Source organism: Macrotis lagotis, chromosome 5, assembly GCF_037893015.1.
Source record: "Macrotis lagotis isolate mMagLag1 chromosome 5, bilby.v1.9.chrom.fasta, whole genome shotgun sequence".
Classification (NCBI taxonomy): Eukaryota; Metazoa; Chordata; class Mammalia; order Peramelemorphia; family Peramelidae; genus Macrotis; species Macrotis lagotis.
In genome coordinates this window covers 110,846,523-110,872,089 of record NC_133662.1, presented here as the reverse complement: position 1 = coordinate 110,872,089, position 25,567 = coordinate 110,846,523, and the positions used below count along the sequence as shown (strand labels likewise).

Genomic DNA, 25,567 nt, shown 5'->3' with positions numbered 1-25,567 from the left:
TCACTTTCTTATAAAGCAAAACATTCTAACAATCTAAGCTCCCCAATAATGGGAGAAATTGCCTTGTGAATTAGTGAGCTCTGTTAATCACGGAAAATATTCAAACAGAGACTGGCTATCAACTGTGATTGATATTTTAGAAGACATTTCAGTAGGAATATATGGTTGAATTAGATGACTCTCAGGTGCCTTATAACTTTAATATTCTATAATTTTGTGACTTATGCATAGCTTAGCAAGAACCTGCAAAGTATAAAGTCATAAAACTCAAAATATTTCAGTTACCTTGCTGAACTTGTCATGGCCAAGCAAAAGGTGTCATCAAAACTACTTAATTCATACGGTCGAAAGAACTCACTATGGATATCAATTTCTTCTTCATACTTATGAAATTTCTTCACTATCAACTTCTTTCTGTTTTCCACACAGGTTACTAAAAGAGATATTTTCTGTTATTCTTTTATAAGTAACAAGCCTTTAGAAATAAAATTACATCATTTCCTTGCAATATTGTAAGGAGAAAAAATTGGATTTGGGGTCAAAGGACTTTAGCTTTAATTCCAATTCTGCTACTTCTGATCCTGCATAAAAAATGGTTCTTCAAATGTCTCACAAGAAAGGCAAGGAGGACCTGAGTTCAAATTCAGCCTCAGATACTTAATACTCACTTATCTGTATAACTTTGGACAAGTCACTTAACCCTATTGGTTTGCAAAAAACTAAAAAAAAAAAAAAAAAGAAGAAGAATAAAGGCAACATGTTATAGTAGATAGAGCATGGATTTTACAGTTAGGAAGACCTGAATTTAAATCCTGTCTCTGACACATACTGGCTTGTCTAAATCACTTAACTCCTCAGTGCTCCAGAAAACTCTCTAAAGACTATTAGTTCCAGATGAGTTACTTTTCTGCATCAGTAGAACAAATTTCCCCAGTGAGGGCCCTAAATTAATTAAATCACAGGTATTGACCCCAAAAAAACACATTAAAAATATAATATACTTCCAATGTACTACATATTTCTAATACCTTTTAAAGGAAAAAAAATAGAGCACCTACCTTCATCATAAGGCAATGGCAAATGATTTATTACCCCTGGAGTCAACCAGTCTGTATAGCTATGAAAGTGAAAAAAAAAATTTATGGCCCAATTGTAAACACCAGCTTTGCACAATTAGTAGGGATTTCCTGAAATCATCAAGTCCATTTACTTTGCTATCTAATTTGTAGGTTCCTTTTGAGATATTATTTTGTATTTAGGTAAAAAAGGTCCAAATAAAGTTGCCTGAAACTTGTTCCTGCACAGTGTCTTATGCAGCTGTGAATTAGAAAGCTATGATATTTATGGTGCCTTTGTAAGTTTGAGTTTGGGTGCTGGGATACTTACCCTTAGTTTTAGTTCTATCATGAATTCATTATGTAATTTGAGGCAATCTATTTTCTCCCATTGTACCACATTTTCTGCATAGTACTACTGTAATTTATTAATGGGATATGAGAGCACTTTCCAAAGTGCACCACAGATAAAAGATATTTTTCCCAGTTTAAGGTCATATTAATTTAATTACATGCTCTCCTTATTTCTTTTATCCCTTTAATGTTTAAGTACACACCTATCCATGAAAAAAATCAGCTATAGGAACCTACAAATGAAATAGTAATCTTAGAGGATTAAAGCATAGTTGTTAGTCAACTATCTAAATTGTTAGTCAAGTTCAAAGCAGAATGTCATCACCGTATCTTAAGCATTATCAAGTGGATCATGAAATCCTATTCTGATAAATTTAAATAATTTTTATTTTATTTAAACACACTTTTTCCTTATTTTATTCCAACAAAGTGATTACTCTAAATTTGAAAAGACAATTTAATTTGAGCTTATGTTGGGTTTTATTATGTTCAGAGGAATAGGGAAACTTTTGAAATCAATGAAGAATGAAAACTTAACTTGCTATCTCATGAGCTGAAACTTCATGGTGATTTCATTATTTTTTAACTGCCCATAACATCATAAACTCCTATATTAAAAATATAACCTCTAAAACATGTTATCAAATTAAACAGAGATAATTATTTACTTATTTGCCATTATTGTTTCCCTGCTATTAAAAATAGGTTGTCTATTACAGAAACAATTATTGGATTTCTAAATTTGCACACTCAAGGTAAAGCCCCAGCCTCCCAATAAGAAGAGTAATTTTGTAAAATATTTGTACTCAACAATTCCAAAAAAGTTTAATTAGTGTCTCTGTGTGCTTCATTGTAAAAATTAAGAAATATAGTAAACCAAAAGTAGTGGCTTTAGCTCAGGTTTTTTTCAGAATAATGTCTTTCCTAGGCTGAACCTTGAGGATTTCAGGTCCTTCATAACAAAATATCCATTATGGAGAACTTCCCTTAGAAAAACTAAAATTTATACTCAGTTGAACTTTCCCAAATCACATTTGGGTTTCCATAGAATGAAACATTGTTCACCTAATTAAAAGATGGTATGGTACAGAGGAAGGAATGACAATCAAAGGATTTAGGCTTATTCCTATCTCCCATATGGGTTCAATTCCAGGTTCTGCCATTTATAATCATATGACTTTCTGCAAATCATTTCACATCTCTGGCCATCACTTTCTTCATCTGCAAAATGAAGGTATTGTTGTAGATGAATTTTCAGGTTCCTTCCAGCCCTAAATCTAAAATCCTATGAATTTTTCATAGCAACTATTCATGCTTGACCCAAATCACCTTAAGTTTCAATTTCATATTATTGTTAATTCTAGTTTCCATCACAAATAAGTGTGATAGGATTAAGTATTTTTTCCCAAAGAAAAAGGTATCAAGTAACGTTCAAAATCCAATGCACAATTTGAGTTTTTGCAGTTAACTAAAAGGAAAAAAATACCTTCTTCTTGTTTGTGAAAGTCTCATGGTATTCTTATGATGTAAGTAAAAATCTGTTGGGAGCTCCCAGAGATGAGGTTTGCCTTCAGTGGGATGGAATACTCCTAGAAACAAATTAATGGAATCTTGTCTATCAGCATCTAAAAAGCAAAAATATGTATTTTAAGAAATTCATCACTGACTGAAACAACATGGAGATATTTTTACAGACTAAAAAATATGTGCCCATGTAATTTATATCTTAAAAGAATAATTAAGCTTCAAAAGTTGATTTTGAAAAAAACACCTTCACAAAAAACAGCTAAGCATTTAATGAGAACAGAAATCTTACTCAAAAATTCAAATTCTCTCCTACTGCTCTCTACACATTTCTCAGAAGATTATAAAGAAAAAAATGAAATTTTAATTCCAAATAAATGAGAGTACATATTTTAGACTGTTGAATCAAGTCGAAGGGCTAAGTACCCATTAGAAGAAAACATGAATTTCATGGAATTATATAGAGCATTTCCCCCAAAATCTCTAACTCTAGAGATTAAGTGAAGAAAGTACTTTGAAAATCGTAAAGCATTGTATCAGTGTGTGTTGACAGCAAGCCCTGGAGTCAGAAATACCTGGGTTCAAGTCCTCACTTAACTCTTCAATGCCCTCATCAAATTTCAAAGTCTGTAAGTTGCAGAGAAGGTAAGTGATGACCCAAATTATTCTTCATTAAAAGTTTCCCAAACAAATAAAACCATAGGTCTGATTTTTTTTTAAATGAGTCAGTGTAATGGATGTTTTAATAGATAGAGAATTTAGCCCAAAGCCAGAAAGACCAGTAGTCAAATCCTCCCGAACAGGAAACAAGAGACTTAACATCTCAATACTTCAAGCAGCTCTCTAAAAAAACGTAACTTTAGAGAGAAGGTACTAACCTGCCTTGCAAAAGGGAATTTCCTGACAGCCAAGATGGTGGTGTGAAGGCAGGAATTCCCAGAAACTCGTTCCACAAAAAACTCCAAAAACCATCAAATTATGACTCTAGTCAAACTCTAGAGGGGCAGAACCCACAGAAAGACTGAGTGATACAATTTTCCAGTCCAAGACAACTTAGAAGATCCCCAGGACAGATCTGTTCCATGAGGACCAGGGGTTGGAAAAAACTGCAGCTTAGCAGCAGCTGCAGCCTAGCACAGCTAGGCCAGGTGCCTGGGTCTGTGGCAGAGGGAGCGGTTCACAGACATCTTGGCCCAGGATCATTGGGAACAGTTGGAAGGGGTGGTGAGAGAACCCTGTCGCACTAGAGTGAATATGGAGCAGAGTGCTGACCTCAGAGCAGCCCTGCAGTGAGAACCTGCAGCAGGAGACAGCAGAGTCACCCAGCATGTCTGGAGCTCTTAGCCCATAGATGGTAAAGGCGCCAGGAGAGACTGCTCTCCCTGTGGCAGTACTCTGATGTATGCCCACACTCAGATCCAAGTTGCAGTTTAGGCTCCCACACCACCATAGCCGAGCAGGGATCCTCCTCACAGCTTCAGGGCAGAGGGGAGGTCCTAAATACAGGCAAGAGAGCAGTCAGAGCCTCTCATAAGACCTTGGAGGAATTAAGATCCCTGTGAGTTACCCCCCCCAAAACCCCAAAGCCTTGTAAGTGCAATAAATCAGTCATAAGCTGAGGAAATGAGCAAACAAAAGAAAAAGAAGAATCTGACCATAGAAAATTATTTTGGTCCCCTGGAGAATCAAATTGAACCTTCTGTATCCAAAACCACCAAGAGAAATAGAAATGGGCTCAGGCTATGGATGAGCTCAAAAAAGACTCTGAAAAGCAATTAGGGGAGGTAGAGGAAAAATTGGGAGGAGAAATGAGAGCTATGCAGATAAATCATTAAAACCAAGTCAGTAACTTGATGAAAGAAATACAAAAAAGATACTGAAGAAAATAACATGCTAAAAACCAGTTTAGGTCAAATGGAAAAAGTAACACAAAAGGCAAATGAGGAGAAGAATACCTTAAAAAGCAGAATTGGCTAGCTGTAAAATGAGATAAAAAAGCTCTGAAGAAAATAACTCCATCAAATGCAGAACAGAAGTAAAGGAAGCTGATGACCTTGCAAGAACTCAGGAAGAAATAAAACTATACCAAAAAAACAAAAATTAGAAGAAAATGTGAAATAACTCACTGGAAAAACAACTGACCTTGAAAACAGATCCAGAAGAGATCATTTAAAAATTATTGGGCTACCTGAAAGTCAAGACCAGTAAAAGAGCCTAAACTTCATTTTTCAAGAAATAATACAGCAAAATTGCCCTGAGATCCTAGAAGCAGAGGGTAAAATAGAAATTGAGGGAATTCACTGATCACCTCCTGAAAGAGATCCCAAAACAAAAACTTCCAGGAATATTATAGCCAAACTCCAAAATTCCCAAGTCAAAGAGAAAATACTAAAAGTTGCCAGAAACAAGCAATTCAACTACCAAGGCTCTATAGTCAGAATTACACAGGATCTAGCAGCATCTACCTTAAGGGCTCATAGGGCCTGGAATATATTTCAGAAGGCAAAAGATCTTGGTTTACAACCTAGAATCAACTACCCAGCAAAATTGAACATCCTCTTTCAGGAGAAACCATAGAGGGGGTGGATGAGAAGGACTAACTATGAGGAACTTAATGATGTTGAACTGTTTGTATTCCTGCATGGGAAGAAGATACTAATAACTCATATGAACTTTCTCATTCATGAGAACAATTGGAAGGAGCATATAGAGAGCTGAATATAATGGTATAATATAGTAAAAAGATGGAGTCAATGGGTGTTAAAGGAAAGTAGGGAGGAAGAGAAAGGAGAGGAAGAAGGGGCTAAGATATTTCACATAAGAGTCAGGAAGAAATTTTTTCAATGGAGTGAAACAGGGGAAGGTGAGGGGATGAGTGAGCCTTCATTCTCATCAGAAATGGCTCAGAGGAAATAACATACACACTTAATAGAGTATAGAAATCTATTTCACCCTAAAGAAAAATGAGAAGAAAGGGATGGGATAAGGCAGAATGGGGGGGAAGGAAGAGGGAATAGGTGATAGAAGAAAGGGAAGATCGTGGGAGAAGGTACTTGGCTACAACACACTTCTGGACAGGGACAGGATGAAAGGAGAGAGACAATGGAATAGATGAGAGTGGGGAGGAATAGAATGGAGGGAAATACAGCTAGTAATAGCAACTGTGGGAAAAATATTGAAGCAACTTCTCTGGTGACTGTGATGGAGAAGGCAACTTAGCCCAGAGATAGAGCCGCTGGAATCTGAACAGAGATTTTTTTTCGCTCTCACTATTCTTGAGGTTTCTCATCCTTTTTTTGGGGGGAGGGGGGTTTATGATTACTCTCACAACAATATTATTATAATAATATAAAATAAATTTTAAAATGTAAAAGAGGGGGAATTTCCTTACCTGGGACTTACCTATATTATTAAAACCACAGGTTCAAGTCTTTTCATCTTCACCTTTATAGTTATTGGTATTATCAGACAAAATAAAAACTGCTATAACAAATGAATTTTCACCTTGCCTCAAAGAAGCTGGACTGAGGGGGAAAAAAAGCTAAATGATCTCTCTCCTAAATCTGTCACTTACTTGTCTTGCAAACTTAAACTTGTCAGATTTTTTTTTCCGCTTCTGTCTCACAATTCTTAAAATGATTACAATCTCATGTTTTACCAAGGAGGTATTTATACTATATTCTGTTCTTCCTAAGGAGCAGGAGATAGCTATCTCTCAATTTTCTGACATATTAGAAATAGGGAAGGTACACAGATATGCACATTTTATTAGGGTATACATCCAGAGAATATGAATAAAGGATATTGCTTTTATTCTACAAATTTAAAAAATTAACTACATTTAAATTCCAAAAAATTGCAATGACTATTTTTTAAATATATATTTTACAAAGGGGCTCCTTTATATCAAACAAACTGTCCACCTTAAAATTACAAAAAAAATTAATCTTTCAACTCCAAAGGTATCTGTGATCTCTTAACTGCCTAATCTAATGACTTTATTCAATACCTAGCCTTCTTAAACTCTCAGCAGCCTTTGATATTGTCAATCATCTCCACTTTCTAAATGGTTTCTCTTTACTAGGTTTTTCTGACAAAGTTCCCTGCTGGTTCTCTTCCTACTTATTTCACTACTCCTCTCCAGTCTCCTTTGCTTTGTTCTTCATTCTAGGACAACTGTGAGGTTCCATACTAGTCCCTCTCTTCTCTTCTCCTTCTATGTACAATCTTGCTTTGAGATCTCATCAACATGGCTGTTATCATCTCAATGCAGGCAATTTCCATATCTACATACCCAGCCCTAACTTCCTGAGCTACAATCTCAAATCACCAATTCCCTTTAGACATCTCAAACTGGAGGTCCCACAAGCATCACAAACTCAAAAGCCTCAGAACTCATTATCTTTCTCCCTAGACTCTTCTCTTTTACAAAGTTCCTATAACTATTTAGAGCTTCACCATTCTCCTAATTATGCATCATCATCATCATCAACTCTTTTCTTATACCCATTTCATCTATCCAATCTGTTGTTGAATAATACTGCTTCTTCTTTCACACTATCTCTCACAGACATCCCCTTCTCTCCAATCAAACAGACACCACCCTAATATGGCACTTTATCACTTCTCATTTAAACTACTTGCAATAGTTTCTAACCCATCTCCCTAGCTCAAGTCTCTCTCCATTTGAATTCAACCCATTATTCAGCTGCCAAATGACTCTTATAACGTATAGGTATAGAGAAGCCAGGTGGCACAGTGGATAAAGCACTAGCCCTGGAGTCAGGAAAACTGTTTGGATCTGGCTTCAGACACTTAATAATTGCCCAGCTGTGTAATCTTGGGCAAGTCACTCCTAACACCACTGCCATAACATAACATGACATGACATGACATAACACGAAATGACATAACATAACATAAAAAAATAAAGTGTAGATCTAACCCCTGTCACTTCCCCCTGCTCATTGAGCTCCTGAACTCCAGTGGCTCCTTTTCCCTTCCAGGAAAAAACAAAAAAAATTAGCATTTAATGCTCTTTATCTAACTTGATCCCTTGCTACCTTTGTAGTATTATTCTACTTCCCTTCTCCTCAAGTTCTAATCCAGTTACACTTATATACAACATTCTATTTCTTTCTCCCTATCTTGGCACCAGAAATGCTCTGCCTCCACATCTTCATATCTTGGTGGCCCTCAGTTCATTCAAGACTGCTCAAATCTCACCTTTTGCAGGTCTTTCCAGCTTCTACTCCTTCACCTGTAGGTGAATCCCTCTGAAATTACTTTCCATCTACCCTGCATATAGTTGGTTTGTACACATTCATTATTTTTTTCTCTTTCAACTGTAAGTTGCTTAAGGGAAGGGACTATTTTTGCCTTTCCTTGTATCCCTAGTACATAGCATCACAAGGTATGTATTAAGTGCTGAATAGTACTGTCTTCATCCTAGGGTCAGCACCAATCCCTCCACATCAGAAACATGCCCTGGTGTGACACCTAGCATTGAAGCCTATTATTCTGTTTTTATTTTTGTTTTTGATAGGCAATGGGGTTAAGTGACTTGCCCAAGGTCATATAGCTAGGTAATTATTAAATGTCTGAGGTCAGATTTGAATTCAGGTCTTCCTGACTCCAGGGCTGGTGCTCTATGCACTGTGCCACCTAGCTGCCTCCCTATTATTCTAAACAATGAATGAAACTGCCTCAAAGGGCAATAATACCCTATCAATTAAACTTCCATTCTCAAAACATTTTTTCCCACTAAAAGGCAGTCCCTCCCAAATTCCCTTCAGGTTGGTTGAAAGTGTTAAGGGGTTGCACTGACCACAGTCCAAAGTCTCTTTCTAGATATCCCTAAAAAAATGGATAGGGATATGGCCACTGTACCTGGAGTTGGAGGGATAGGCATGGGGGGAGAAGGGGGATAGGCATGAGGGGGAGAATGGAAAAGGGAAAGAACATCCTAGAAACCAAATCAAGCCACAAATTGACCAGATAAATGGTCCTTCATTAATCACAGGAAGGAAAAAGATCCAAAACAAATCTTGAAACCTCTCCTTCATTGCTCACACATTTAAACACAAAGATGATCATAACCACTAATTGTGCTATCATGTTCTAGCATTCTCTGCATCCAGACTGGCTCCAAAAGTCCCAAATTTTGCCACATATAGCAGCAATCTGCCTAGTTCCTAATGTTCCTAACTACCCTCCAGGGTATGTTAGAGTCAGCCCTAAATTAGCTGTTAAATTTTGGTGTGAATATTTATACCTTGGAAATTAGAGAACTCTACAAATCAGGATTTCACTTACTGTTTCATTCATTGTTTGGACTTAAGAAAGTGATGGAGAAAATGCTAGTAAATGCAAATTAAACTTAAAAGAATGGTTATTAAACATCTTAAGAGGTGCTTCTGAGCACACTTATAATAGCTCCTTTCCCCTCCACCCCAACCAACTATCCCCAACCACAACGACCAGGAGCAGCTAGAGCTACCTAAGGAATCTTCCTGTGAGAAGACCCACATCTCTGATTCTCTTCCCTCTCAGCTCTCCCACAATCCCTCTTCATTTTACAAAGAAGAAAGCAGAGGCCCAAAGAGGGGAGTGAGTGACTTGTTCAAGATCACAGGATTAATGGTAGCATCAGGATTTGTAGACAATGTACCTTTCTTCTTCTTTTAATTGGGGAGTGAGAGAGAGAGAGGAAGAAGAAAGTATGAAAAGACACTTATTAGCTGTGTGACCCTGGACAAGTCACTTAATTCCTATTTTCTTGCAAAAGACATAAAGAAAAGAAAGGAAAGGAAGGAAAGGGAAGGAGGGAAGGAAGGAAGAAAGGAAGGAAGGGAGGGAGAACAAGGACAGTTGGCAGGAATTAAAAAAAGTTAAATAAAAATAAAAGCCTAACATCTTTATTAGATCCCATGAAGAAAAGGAAGATAATTACCCTAAAAGATAAGTGAGAGAGAATCCTGCTTATAAAACTTAACACCTACCTTTTTCACTGTCAACTTGGGATCTTGAAACCTCAAACAGCAGGTAGAAAGATACCAAACAGATTTTTTTCAAAGATATCACATGTACGTGTGCAGCAACACATTGTTTAAGCACTGGTTTGAACACTTCAGAAAATTAGGCAGTATTTTTTTATTGAATTAGGCTTTAACCTAGTGTGCTCAGGCTCAGCTTCCAACTGGGTTCCTATAAAAAACTAGGAAATCATGACATTTGGCCCTGGGGAAATGGTAAGACCCCAGGATCTCAGAAAGCTCCATAATTAGTTTACTTTCCCTTCTCATCAAAAGAGAGTTGAATATATACAGGCCTGTTTGGCAATAAATAGATTACTTCAAACTCCAGATTAAACACACACACACACACACACACACACACACACATATGCACACATACGCACGCACACACAGATGCATACATATTATATCATAAAGACCAAATCTGTAGCTTAGCATTAGGACTTATATAAAAAAAACAAGACATTTTGAACAGCTGCATTTTTCCTAAAAATTAAATTTCCCAAAAATCCTGAAAACATAAACCTTATTCCCAGTGAGAAAGAGGATTTGTTTCCCTTTTTAAGTATGTATCCCTAACCAGATAAATATAAAAGTAAACAAATTATCTATTAAAACTATGTCAACTAAACATAATATTTTCTTATCTTCAGGGTTTGAGCAAGCATATATTCTAGGTTAAATATTTTTCTGTTTCAATTTATAAATGTTTCCTTGTAAAACACTGGGTTTTCAAGAAGAGTATTTAAAAACACAAAGCATTATTTAAGGTGACCAAGCTTTTATTAACACATCATTTTGTCAAATAGTCACCTTTCCAATTTCTTAGGAGTTAGTAAAATGAATTCAAACAATGCTAGAAAGTTCAATGTTGTATTCAATGCTGAAAATGTACAGAAAGAACTAAAACTGTACTAGTAGAAAAACACACACAGGATTGAGAGGAAAAGCAAATCCTTCATCATCATAAAAAATGTGATCTAAAAGAATGATTTAAATCACTGATCTACAAATTATAAGATGATAAAGGGAAGGTGATTAAAAATAATTTTATTACATCTGAAAAAAACAAGAGTAATTCCTTCCCACAGTATTATAACTAAGAAAACAGAATTATATTCATATTCTAGGCTTATTTTTGCTTTTATAGCCCTTTATAACCTGACCCTTTCCCACCTTTCCAGTCTTCTTATACTCTTTATGTCCCCCCACACACACATGTTCTATCATCCTATGCTGTTCCTCTCACACAACACCCTATTTCCAGATGGCAGGGATCTTCATTGACTGTATTCTATGCCTGGAATTCTCTCTCCTTCCTCATATTCATTTCCATCTCCTTGCTTCCCTAGTTTCCTCTAAGTCCCAACTAAATCTTTTTCCCCGATTCATTTTAATGCTAGTGTTTCCCTTTGTGATTATCTTCAATTTATCCTGTATCTTTTTGTACATGATTATTTTCATGAGTTATATTTGTTTTAGATATTTCCAGGTTTTTTTCCATGTTTCCATTTGCGTGAGAATAGGCACTGTGCAAAGGATTTTTTTAAACTTTTCTTTGTATTCTCAGCACTTGGCACAGTCACTAACTTGACTTGACTTCAGAAAGCTCTGGATAGAGTTTCCAGTGATATGAAGAAGGAAGGATGTTAAATCTTTTTAAAAAATAATAATCATTACTCTTGAATTATCAGTGACTATTATTGTAACTTGCTTTATATAATTCATAAGAAAATATTGATTTTACAAACTCAGGGAATTATCAGAACTGTCAGTACTATTTTCAATTGTTCTCTTTCTCTCAGAAAAACAAAACACCCATGTATCATAATCAGAATGGCAGGTAAAGAGGGGAGCTAAGTATGCATAGCAATTTTCTATAATGTATAGAAAATATAAACAGCCACATATGATCACAAAATAGTCAGCTTTAAGAAAATCTATTAAAAACTGAAGTGAACTTTAAAGGTCATCTATCAAACCCTCTCATTTTATAGATGGGCAAGATGAGAGGGGAAAGTGACTTCTCTAAGGAAGGTGATACATACATCTGTCTTTCCTTAGATACAACTATGTTTAACACAGAAACAGGTTAAAAAAAAAACTTTCAAAGTTCCCAAAAGGAAAAAAAGACAATTTAGGCCAGATTTTGTCCAGCTACATCAGAAGATTTAAGAGGGGAGAGGGGAGAGGGGAGAGAGAGAATGTATATATGAAATGTTACCACAAGAAACAATAAAACCCCAGACAGGTCTCTGTATCTGAGTTCTGAAATTATTTATATCACCCTATTTACCTGAAAAAGCATTACTATAATATCTAGACAGAGTTTGCATGATGTCTTTGGAATGCTGGGTCCATGGAGCTATTTTCCTATATGTTTTGACTCGATGAACAAGCTGAGAACCACCATATTGAAGAGATAGTGTATCACCATGATCTTCATATAGTTCCTCAAATAACCTATGCAAAATACAATGAACATTAAAGAATTCTATTTGAACTCCCACAAAATCATGTATTTGGAACACAGCCTCAGGACAGTCTTTCATTTCTGGATGTCTTACGTTTTTTTCTGTTTTCTTTCAAGTCAAATTTCACTCTTACTCATCTTGAAGACAGAATTTGTTGCCTTATTATAGTTTCAGTTTATATTAGTATGTCAGTGGCCAAAAATAGTAATAGTCCTTTAAAGTAATGTAACAGATATACAATAAAATAATAATATAGATTGTTTATGTCTACCTTGTGGACCTTGAATCTAACATCTATTTAATTTCTGATATGCCTTCTAAAAAAAGAATGAGTTTTGGTCATACAGAGTTATAGCAAAATCATTCTCTACAAAAAAGTTCACAGTGTAATTTTGTATATTTAAGAATCTGTTGAAATTTCTAGTAATAATAATAATATCTGTGAAGGTTGACTGCTTAGACCTTGCTTAAACTTTTTTATTAGACCATAGACAGATATTCTTACAATCTAAAAGTAATCCCTTATTTGAGATCTGCTTTGTAATTAAATTCTTACTAATAATTTTTTTCTAAAATGCTTCATGGCTTTTAAGTTGTCTATAGAATTCAATTTGTATTTGAATGAATAAAGTATTTACTATATTATATGCAAAGTAATATGCTAATGACAGTCCCTGCTCTCAAAGTGCAACATTTTAATGAACTGTGAACAAAGTTCAGTCCCTCAAGTAAGCTCAATTTACTTAGACATCAAATATTAAAAAATGGTATGATAATATTTTTATTTAATGCTAGTGTTGAAAGAATTAATTTGGTTAATCCTACATAGAAAACACAAAAACTTGAAAAACTGAATAATGTGACCACAAGATTCAATAGAATGCCTTTAACTATTTCATGTAACAGTAATATAGTGAACACCTTAAAATATCATGAACAATTGCTTTGTATCATTATGTTAATGATATATAAAATAAATCTTACCTAACTGCATCTGTATCAAACTGTAGATTGGGTTTGTCAATCAACCCCAAGGAATAGAGCTGATAAGCTAAAGCACACTTTCCTACCATAAATTGGGCTGTATTAGTGCGATCTAAGCAATCCACACAATTGGTTCGAAGGACTCCAGTCTAAGAAATGAACAACACAAGATTCTTTTGTAAATATATGGTAGCTGTAATTTTTAAATGTACTTTTCATAATAATCTAGTTTTTTCTTTAACAGTAATAGAAGGGATTCGAATACATTTTCAGAACTTGAAGAGACCTTAGTGATCATATGTTCCAATTGGAATCTCTCAAAGATACTTAGAGTCTAATTAGTGGTTATACAGCTTTTGCTTTGAAGAATTCCAAAGAAGAAAAATCCAATGCTTCCCAAGGATTCCCATTCCTCTTTGCTAGGAAGTTTTCCATTTGACCAAGCCTACATTTACTTGCCTCTTTATACCTTCTACCCATTTCTCCTAGCTATTCCCTTCTAATATCAAATTGAAAAAAAATCCAATTTTTTCTTCAAAATGATAGATTTTTATGTCTTTGAAGAGCTATTATGCATCTTCCCTGCACAGTTTTTATGTTAAAATCATCTGTTCCTTCAACTGAACCAATTTTAGAATGAACTCAAGACCCTTCACCATTCTGCTTGCTCTTCTCTGGTCATTCTCCAACTTATCCTAGTTCTTCCTAAAATGTTGGATCCAGAATTGAGCACAATAATCCAAAAGTATTCTGTTGCAATCACCTCTTTATTAACTGGAGTTATACCTCCTTCAATGCAACCTAAAATTACATTTGCTTACTTGATCATCAAATCACACTATTCTTAGACACATGTCAAATATTTATTGCTAAACATATAATTTTAAATAAAATGAAAGATTAAAATATCAAAATACATTTCTTGATTTGTAAGAGACCAAATTTTTACAACTTTATTTTTTAATCTTAATAGTATTTTTCCAGTTACATGTAGAGATGTTTTTCAACATCCATTTTTACAAAAATTTTTCCCTCCTTTCATTTCTTCCCCCCTCCCAAGATAGAAAGCAATCTGATATAGGTTATAAATACACAATCATTTTTAATGTATTTCCATGTTAGTCATGTGCTACATCTATATCATTAAACTGTTGACTATAAATCATTTTTTCTTGTTCATTTTTGTGAAATTAAATCATTACCTATATCTTAGGATCACTTATGTACTTCCTTTACTCATGTTATACTTTTCATATATTCTTTTCATCAAACTTCAACCTTCTGTCAAAGAAATATTTATTAAGTATCTTTTATATACTTGGCAGTGTGTTAGACACTGGGAGAGCTCATATAAACTAAATATACACTTGACTTTTATAAGATGACAGAAACATGGAACAATTGTCTCATTGTCCCCTGCAATCACAACTCAAATGCTGGAGCACTCTAATTAACAGTATCCCAAATAAGAAGGTAAGAACTGGGATTCATGTGCTCTGCTTTATGACAGGACCTCACTGTACTGCTCAGAATTGGCCTATATTAAACCACCATTATGAACAAGAAGGCTACAATAAAGTAGAAAATCTAAGGAAGAATATGGTTATAGACTATTTTTATGGGGTGTAGAGCTTTTTAACTCCTACAGTTGCCCTCGGAAGAGAATTCAGATCCATTCTAGCCTCCAGAGTTCAAGAAGTTTATGGTTGAATAGTAGAAGTTTCCAAGAAGACAACTGACAGGGATGAACTATTGTGTCTCCCCCTAAGATGCTAACTCTTGGAAAGGGTAACAACAGACTGTATTTGTATATCTGTGCAAGCATACATGTTTCCCTTCCCACCTGATATTTTGTGGTTATTTTTAGTATCTTCCCAGTGCTTAGGTATCAATCAAGGCTATGATAAGGCTTTGCTGAGACAATCTAAGGTCCTGTCTCTGCTAGGGTATCTGTCTCTGATTGTACTCCATTAATCTCAGAGAGTGTTATAAGAACCTTAGATGTCATATGACCGCTTTGCTATAGTAATTTAAGGAGCTATCATATTCCCCTAATAGTCTATAAGTTCCATGAAGGTGAAAAGTATGTATTACCACCAGATATCTATATGGATGAATGTACAAACTATCCAAAATAGATGGCTGCCATTGCTATGTTAACATGTCCAAGAAAGGAACTTCTATAACCTACCTTAGGTAATCAATTCTAGCATATTCGCTTACACTTAATTTTGGTATCTCGTCCAATCCCAACACAGTACTAATTCTTAATAAAAGTTTGTTAAATTAAATTCCAATTTATTTTAGTTATTCAGGCTGCTATTTCTAAGGCAAAGATCCCATAAGCAATGAAAACAAAAATCATTAAATGTTCAATGTTTGGTATTGGGAATACATAAAAAGAAAATTTTAGCAAACTAGGACTTTAAAAAATTGGCTACATCTTAAATTATGTCCTAAGCAAGAATTATACCTCTCTACATTTGTTTTCAGATTTCTATGTTAAATTCAGTAGATTCACCTATACTACTATTTTCTATACCTGCAAGCGACCAGTAGGAACCACACAGCCTCCTAGTTCATTCCACCTGTTTAAAAAAAGAGATGTTTTTTTTCAATTTCAGAAGTTAATTGCATTATAATTTTTATTCTAACTTTAAATTACCATAACATCAAAGTAAGAGAGCCATGTTATTTCAGTCATTCAGTCTTGTCCCACTCTTCGTGCCCCCATGGACCACCACACACCAATACTATCCATGAGGATTTTTTGGCAAAATTACTAGAGGTCTGCCATTTCCTTCTCCATTGGATTAAAACAAAGAGAGAATAAGTGGCTTGCGCAGGGTCACACAGCTAATAAGTTTCTGTTCTTTCCAATTCCAAGTGAAGCACCTTATCCACTGAGTCACCTGACTCCATGACAACTATAAAAAACATCAAGAACTGAACTAGTACATGGTCCTCCTTTCAGGCAGACAAATTATACAAACTATTCAAAATAGATAACAGACATTGCTATGTTAAACATTTCCAAGAAAGGAACTTCTATAACCTCCTTAGATAATCAATTCTAACATTTTCTCTTCCACCAAAGAAACTATTGTCAGATCCAACTAAAATCTCTCTTGCCCATTTTCCTCTTTTATCTTACAAACATAAAGAATAACTATTAAAAATCATCTTCATAAAAATCTTTCAAATCTAAAAGACATAATTAAGTTACTTGTTATCATTCTTTTCTCAAAATTAAACCACAATAATTGTTTTTTTTTTTTGCAAGGCAAATGGGGTTAAGTGGCTTGCCCAAGGCTACACAGCTAGGTATTTATTGTTTGAGATGGGATTTGAACCCAGGTACTCCTGACTCCAAGGTTGGTGCTTTATCCACTGTGCCACCTAGCCGCCCCACAATAATTCTTTAAACCTTTTCTCTTTGGATCAATTTAATTGTTTTAGTTCACTTGCCTCTAGATCCTCTCCAATTACTCCACATCTTTTTAAAATGCAGTGCTCAAAGGAGGATTACTTATGCCCCATACTTTTTCTTTCGTACTTCAAATACATCCAAGTAAAATATTGACCTTTTTATTACTGTTGACAGATCATAGGTCAGCAATTTAGGCCTGGAAGGACATTAATAGGACTCTCAGACCAGTCTTCTAAGCTGAAGAAACTGGGGCCCAGAAAATTTAAGTGATTTACTCAAGTGGTAGGGCAAGGAATTGAAGACCAGGTCTTCTGACTAAAAAAATCAATGCTCTTCTTTACTGTACTTTAGTGCTACCCAAACTTAGTCAAATATAATAGAAGATAAATGTGGATATTATTTGATTTTAGTTATTTTCATTAAGGGAGAAGGGGTCTTTTAATATAGGTCTTATAAGTCTTTTAATAACTATTGCAGCTATATAACTGAAAAAAAGAAAAGAATAGCCTAAATTAAGTGTTTCATCTTTATCATCAATTCTCCTTTCCAAGGACCCAGATAGGGACCAGACCTGAGACTTCACTGGTATAGGGAACTCTTACCTTTTCTGTTCTAATTTAAGTGTATCTAAGTAAAATGTTGACTTTTTATTATTTTTGACTTGAAAGTCTCCTAGACCAGCCTCCTCAGCTCTATCAAAGCAGCTTGACAGCTTCTTTGCAACTCATAGCCTAGAACAATGAGAAATTAAATGATTTGTCTAGGCTTACATAGCCAGTGTTAGGAGTTAGGGAGGGAAGGAGGGGGGTGGGACTTGAATGCATCTTACTGACTTCAAAACTCTCTCTCTATCCATGATATCAAACTATCCATCCACAGATTATGACTTAAAATTTGCTATCTTCTGAAAATACTGATGATGCCAATAATCACAGAACATGAGCATAATTTGGTCAGCACCCTCAGTTTGAATGATTCATGTATGGCGTTTCTTCTCATGGCAGAGGAGTAGTAATTGTAGTATTAGAGTAAGAGGGGGATGGGGAAATTAAATACACACACATTAAATGGAAACAGTGGAAAAACATTCTCTTGACTTTTTCTACTGTTCCTGTTTCTCACTACCTCTAACCCCACAATCTTAATCTTTAGCCTTGCGAAACTGAAAAAAGTTGTAATAATGGTAGCACCAACCCTATTTCTCAGTGGCCAGTCATTCAAAGTTGCCTACTAAAGGTTTCTCTTTTATGCCTAATACCAAACAAGAATGCAGCAATAAAGAGGGTGCAGAGGAAAAATAGAGATAGCCTCTAAGATGCAGGATACTATAAGAAGGAAGGAATTTAAGATACCTTTGTTGCTCTTCTACTCCTTTGTTTCTGCCACACTGCTCTCTCCAGTTCTACTTCCCTCAAACCCTATTTACTTGCCAATCAAAACATCACCCTCCCAATGGTGGTTCCTCTTTGACAATGGAAGAACAACAAACATCTATCTCATGATAATATAAAATCTAACAAGCCTGCAAAAGTAAGAAGACTATAGCAACCTAAGTTTTCTTTCTTTCTTTTTTTAAGGTTTAAGTGATTTGCCCAGGATCACAAAGCTAGCAAGTGACAGAGGCCAAATTTGAACTCAGGTCCTCCTGACTACATGGCTGGTGATGCTCTATACACTGTGCTACCTTGTTGCCCAGCAACCCATGTTTTCAAAAGACATAGTCAGTAATTAGTAATTGGTTTCTTTTTTGACCAAAGTAAAAATAGTCCTTACAGAGGTATTCTCAAGGAATAAACCAGTACTGTAGTATTCATTCATAACATAGACTATTCAAGAACATGTTATTAGAACTTTAGGCCACTCAATCATATTAGTTAAAACAACTAAAAAGCACAAAAGTTATTCATCTTACAGGTAACAGGTATTACAGGTATTTAATGCAATATTTCTACTCCTCATGACCATTAAAAAATACTTGTTGACTTTCACATTTTAAAAAATATACCTACTTTTCATCTGGTCGCAAAATGCTACAGTAAGAATCTGGACGATTTACAAAAAAACCTGTCTTCTTCACCAAACTTTCTGCAAGCACATTCAGTCGATCAAGAACATTACACAGCTTGCTGAAAGGAGAAAATTCAAATTCAAAATAAATTTTTACCTTCAAGGAGTAGAACAAATACATTCAGGTAATATATATGTTCATTGGTTTGTAGATATATAGAATAGTATTTAGTAATAAAATTATAATGATCTATTTCTAGACTGAAGCTACTGACCAGCAACATTTAATGCAAAAACATACATAAAAGGACTACTTAATGCAAAAACATATGCAAAAGGACTATAACAAATCAAGAATCCGTAAATTCATTAAAAAGACAGCTAGGTGGCATAGCATGCTATGCTAGGTGGCATAGAACGCTGGACCTGGAGTCAGGATGACTCAGTGAACTAAAAATTTGGTCTCACATATTTAACTTAACCCTGCTGGCCTGAGTTTTCTCATCTGTAAAATGAGCTGAAGATAGAAATGGCAAAACATACTAATATCTCTACCAAAAATCCCTAAACAGAGAGTTAGGGAGTTGGATACAATTGAAAAACATTTCCCAACAACCACAATCTCAATATAAGTTAGTAGTACTGATTTTCCTATTTTATTGTCTTCTCCAAAAGCAGCATCATATTCAAGGAACTATATGTAGAATATTTCCTATACAAGGCATTATGAATAGAGGGAGGCAGAGGAGATATATAAAAGAATTTAGAGATATGGTCCCTATACTAAGGAAATTCATAATCTATTTAGAAAAGACAAAACATAGATATAAACTGAAACAATCTGGTAGTATTGAGAGAAAAATATTTAAAAGTACAAACTAAATCCATGTATAAATCAAATGAGTTACACAGAAAAAGCACTGCTAAAATAGGTGAGTTTGGGGTCAAGTATTAAAAGAAATAAATGACACAAAGAAAATACTCTAGTCATGCTAGCATTTCATAAGCAAAAGCACAAGGATAGGTCATATAAAGTTGAATATGGGGCTAGATTAATGAGTTCTGGCATTTTAGTCTTATTAATCAGAAAAAGTGATAGGTCTTAATATTAGGATGAGATTCAGATTCAACGTAAGTACCAAGGAGCCATTATTGATTCTTGAACAAATAAATGAGAGTTCTAAAGTGATATTTGAAAAAGAAGTTTTGTTCAGTCAATCAAAGAATAGATTGCCAAAAAATACCTTCAAGAAGTAGCAATTTCCTCTTAATTTAAGTAAAGAAGTAAAAATGTAGTGGTGGCAATCTCAAATACAGTCAAGGTTTTGTACATGTTGGGGCAAATTGTCTAAGTTACTCAGGTTTACTCTTAATTCATGTGTGCCCTTCCTAGACAAATGAAAGAAACTAAAACAGTAACATTTGTTTGCCACAGAGATCGCTTTATTTTATGAACTGTTAGTTTCTATTAAAAAAGCAAGAACATAGTACAATAACACATAAATGCCTGTCCATTCACCTTTTGGTATATTTGGCCATGTCCCAAGGGATATAAACAATAGAGTGTTCTGGAGGCAAAAACTGATTGAGATAAGTAACAGCAGCAACAAGTTCTTCACTTAGAATTCTTTCATGCTTTCTTTTTTCACGTTCCTTTATTAAAATTAAAAAAACACCTAATTAAAATTATTTTGTTAGAGATTTTAAAATAACTTTCAACTTACATAACTTAAAAATCATAAGTCTAAGCTGACCTACTAAAATCTTAGAATTCAGAGAATTAAATCACAGGTAAATTAAATGGATTACATTATTTGGAAAAGGACAATAAAACTGATACAATAAACTGAAATGACCTAGGCTTAGCTTGAAGACTGCACAAATATACTATTAAAGATACCACTCATTTTGCTCTAGGATAGTAACAGAGCAGAGAGAAGTAGGAGTTCCACTGATATTGAAAACAAAAGCAGCAATCATCTACTCCAGGACACTACCCATAATCCCTGTCTCTTCAGAGGCCACCATCATCCCCCAAGAATATCTCTCTTTATTAGAATATAAGTTCTTTGAAGGAAAGAATTATCTCAACTTTGTATTTGTAGCTCCAGTAACTAGCCTCAGAGAATCTAATGCATAGATATTTAATAAATGCTTTTTTTCATTTATTCATTTCCTAAAAAGCTTATTTTTCTTTTTTTTCCTTCCTTTCCTTCCTTCTTTTTTCTTTTTTTTCTTCTCATCTTCCTTTTTTTGTTCTTACAGTTCCCCAGTCCATTTCTAACAATCTGTCCAAAACAATTTCAAAGATGATTCAAATCAAAAGACTACTTCCAAGAACAGGGAAAAGTAAGCATTTAGCTCAAGTAGGCTGAAGCCAAGTATAGTGTTCCTAACTGCTTAGTTTTCAAGGCTTATAAATTAAATTCATTAAGTCCAATGTAAAGAAAAAAAATTTATGAACTTCTTTATCCTAGTTAAACAACTTGTCATCTAAAGAAGGTCTAACAAGAGTTATGTGAAAAGAATAGCACTAATAGCTATAAGTTACCAGGAAAGAAGATGCTAAACTAAAAATTAACTTGGTTTACTTATGAAACTAAGGAATAATATGCAAAAGATGCACTGTGAATGAACAGAGCCAGTCTTGAAGCCAGGAAGGTCTGGATTCATGTCCAGCTACTTATTGGCTTATATGAAACAAGGCAAGTCAGCACTTTCAGATTATAATATGTATGTGTACTCTAATATCTAGCCCTACAGATTTAAGGCACAGTAAAATTTTATATACATATCTATTTTATATATATATATATATCATATATACACATATACATATACATTTATACATATATCATATATACATATACATTTATGTATATATACATATATCATAAATACGGTTTAAATTTTTTTCTCTAAGAAGACCTTTAAATCAATAAGGAAAAGTTTTAAGGATTCAAAGGATATAGCTTCCTTCAATACTATCATTAATTAGTTTGGTTACCTTGGAAAAGTATCTTCATGTCTCTTGAGACTCAATTTCCTCATCTATAAAATGAGGTTCAATTAGATGACCTCTAAAACAGCACTTCTCAAATACTTTGTTCACAGGGCCCTTTATACTTTTAAAACTTATTGAGGACCTCAAAAAGTATTTATGTATGATTTAAATCTATTAATAGTTATATTAGAAATTAAAAATGATAAATTCTAAAAATATTAATTCATTTTAAAATAATAATAATAATAAACCTATCACATTTTAATAGAACATGCTTTTATCAAAATAACTTTTCCAAGACAAAAAATTTTAACCAGAGGAATAGCATTTTTCTATAAATTTTTGCAAATCTAGATTTTCCTAGATTTTGCAGCTAGATTTTCCTAACTGCTTCTATATTGTTTGATACAATATGTTATTTTAGTTGAAATGTAGGAAGAAAATCTAGCCTCACACAAATAGGTAGGAAGGAATATTCTAATACACAAAGAATATATTAGCGTTATTTCAGAAATAGTTTTAATATCACAGAGTCACTGAAAGGGACTTGGCAATTTCCAAGGACTACTTTGAGAACTGCTGCTTTAAGGTATTTTTGAGCCCTAAAACTATGGTTCTGTTTTTAATGTAATTTTGAGGAAGTCTTCATTTTTATTAAATAATACCTAAAATCTACATTCTAAAAAAAAGAAACCAAGAACATTACTCATAAATTTCTAATTTTAAGTGGTGATAAATCACTATCATGCATATGCACACACTTGACTCTTCAATCATAAAATTAAAAGGTCTTTCTAAAGTGAAACAAATTTGCAATATTCTATTACTCTCTGATTTACAGGAAAAAATCTCACTTTAAAACAAAAAAACATGCTGTCTACATTACCACTAAAGAGCAATTTAATCCCCAGGAGTACACAATCACCTTGTTGTTAACTACTTCTGGGTTTTGAATAGCAAAGAAACAATGAACATGTACAATTTTTTAAAACCTACTAATTTTTTAAAACATTTGAATGAATGCACATGTGAGAATTTTGGAGAAACCATTCTTATAATTAAATATCAAGCATTAATTTTTTAATATATTCCAGTGACAGAGAATTAAATCTAACATCCTAAATGTTAATATTGTCACAGATTTTTCAGTGACACTTATAAGAACTCTGTAAAATATAAACAATGATTCACTTACCAAGTTCTTCTAAATTTAGATCTGTGTCCTAATGGTATCTTTTGAAATCTAACTATAAATACAAGACGAGATTATTTTATCAAATGTAGTTAAATTCCTTAATGTTTTACTAATTTCTGAAAAGAGTTTCATGTTTACAATTCTCACTGAAGTTTGACTTCTTTGTTTACTATCAAACTAATTTTGACTAATTAGGCTAATCATCATTTTATATTGAAAAAGCCTGGTAGAAAAAGGGAATTCTCCAGATACTCTAACCAAAAATACTAGGAAAAGACCGACCTGATGTGCAAACCATTTATTTGACCAATTCAGTTTTAGATACAACAGAATCATGGAATCAAAGGGGCAAAAATAAATGTTCTTCCTTTGTTCATCATCAGGGTCCCAGGTTATCAGAAATTCATAAATACCTGGAAATTAACTAAAGTTCATGTCACAGACTTTCACAATGTTAACATCTGGATCATTTTCTTCAGACATTGCCAGGCCAGTGGCTGACAATCTTTGTTCCACTTCCTTGACCTGTAGCCCAAAACAAATGCTTATAGATCATGTGTTCGATTTGACATCACCTGATTCCCATGAGATTTTGAGAAGTCAGGGAAACTGAGGTCAAAAGACTATCATCACAATTGGTTCTGTTTACTGTCCTTGACCTATGCCTCTATTTTCACTTCCTAAAATCTTCCTTTTGGTTCTATTCTGATATGTTCTAGATTCCTAAAATTTAATTCTGTTCAGAGCTAGCAATTAATCCTAGTTTGCCCTTAATTTCCCCATAAGAAGATCTTATAAACCAAAAGTGTCAAACTGAAAGTCCAATGCAGTCTGAACCAGATCAAAAAGTGATTGGAAAATATTAACAAAATAACCAAAAATAAAACATAGATAATGTTAATTTGTGATTTTCTATGACAATATGTAATCTGCAGGGATCTTTATGCATGGCTTAAAGGTTCCATTTCTATTGGAAACTAACACAAATGTTGTAAGATGTTGTGGCATGTTAATATTTCAAAGAATATTTATTACAGCTTCATTTTCCTATCTCCTTAACATAGATGCCTTTGGTCCATCATCAGATGGACTAAGGTAAAATACATTCCAAGGTAGAAATACCTTCTGATAATCTTTTGTTTTTTCAGGAATCAAATGGAAATTTAACTTATGCATCAAAGGGATTAACGGAAGGAACCTAGGTCAAGAAATCAGAAAAACTTGACCACAAGATTTTTTCCATAAAGAGCCTTTTCTTGAGTTATAAAAGGAAAGGAACCATTACAGAATCTAGGCAGAGGACAAACAGGTCAAGGAGAAAGAGAGATCAGCTGTCCCAGGCTGGCAGGCTCTGACAAGCTGAAACATTCCAGTATGGGGAAATGGCAGAAAAATATGCAGCGGGTCCTCAGGATTGAAGAAAAGGTCACCAAATTTATTTGAATAATATAACAAAACAACACATTACCATGTCATACCTTCACTAGATTTAAGATGATGATAGGGGAGCCAAACCGCTGGAGCATCTGGTCAAAGTGAAGAGCAGCTATGTGGGCAAATGGATCCGCTTGATCCACTAAGAAAAATAAAATAACGCATAAAAACCATTTGTAAAAATCAAGTAGGAGTCATTTTTTTCATTTTTTCCAAAAATTTTAAAGAAATAGAATACAGTTTGAAATTATTTGAATGTGGCTTCTAAATCTTCCTATAAGGAAACATTGATGTTAAATAACATTCTGAAGCTAAACAACTTCCAGATTCCTAAAGTAGAATTGTATTCATTTCTCAATAATACTTTTTTTAAAAAAATCAGAAAAACACATATATCTATATAAATATAATTATATTTGTGTGTGTATATATATATATATATATATATATATATATATATATATATATATATAAAATTATACAGCAGAATTCTCTATTCTAATTCTCTTAGACAAATGGGGCAGCCTTCACAGAGTGAAAAGTGTTAGGGAAAGACTTAGGAGACCAAAGTTCTAGACTTATCAATTAACTGTGTGACCCTAAACAAGTTCATATATTATACTGGGACTTGGTTTCCTTCTTTGTAAAATGATGGGGGTCATCTAGATCAAGGATTCTTGTTTTTGTTTTGTTTTTTTAGGTTATTGTAAGGCAAATGGGGTTAAGTGGCTTGCCCAAGGCCACACAGCTAGGTAATTATTAAGTGTCTGAGACTGGATTTGAACCCAGGTACTCCTGACTCCAGGGCTGGTGCTTTATCCACTATGCTACCTAGCTGCCCTAGATCAAGGATTCTTAATCTTTTTTATGTCATGGAACTCTTTGGTAGTCTGGTCAAGCCCACAGATACCATCTCAGGATAATGTTTTTAATTATATAATATAAAATATTATAAAGGAAATCAATTCTACTGAAATACAATTATCAAAATATTTTTAAAAACAAATTCATGGAACCCTTGTTAAGAACCTCTGGCTTTGGGCAGCTAGGTGGCACAGTGAATGAGCAC

At 34.1% G+C, this 25,567-nt stretch overlaps 1 protein-coding gene across 4 annotated transcripts in view; it reads right to left on the bottom strand.

The window, feature by feature from the left end:
• The window catches only part of FIG4 (FIG4 phosphoinositide 5-phosphatase), a 147,499-nt gene that overhangs the window by 72,404 nt on the left and 49,528 nt on the right, over positions 1-25,567 (bottom strand). For all 4 annotated transcript variants that reach the window (XM_074187331.1, XM_074187334.1, XM_074187333.1 and 1 more), the window contains 9 exons: positions 24,543-24,640; positions 20,385-20,518; positions 18,868-18,984; positions 15,971-16,016; positions 13,429-13,577; positions 12,267-12,433; positions 2,896-3,034; positions 1,059-1,117; positions 286-433 (listed from right to left, as the gene is read on the bottom strand). In XM_074187331.1, coding sequence (XP_074043432.1) covers positions 286-433; positions 1,059-1,117; positions 2,896-3,034; positions 12,267-12,433; positions 13,429-13,577; positions 15,971-16,016; positions 18,868-18,984; positions 20,385-20,518; positions 24,543-24,640 — 1,057 coding nt within the window. The remainder of the gene's footprint in view (positions 1-285; positions 434-1,058; positions 1,118-2,895; positions 3,035-12,266; positions 12,434-13,428; positions 13,578-15,970; positions 16,017-18,867; positions 18,985-20,384; positions 20,519-24,542; positions 24,641-25,567) is intronic.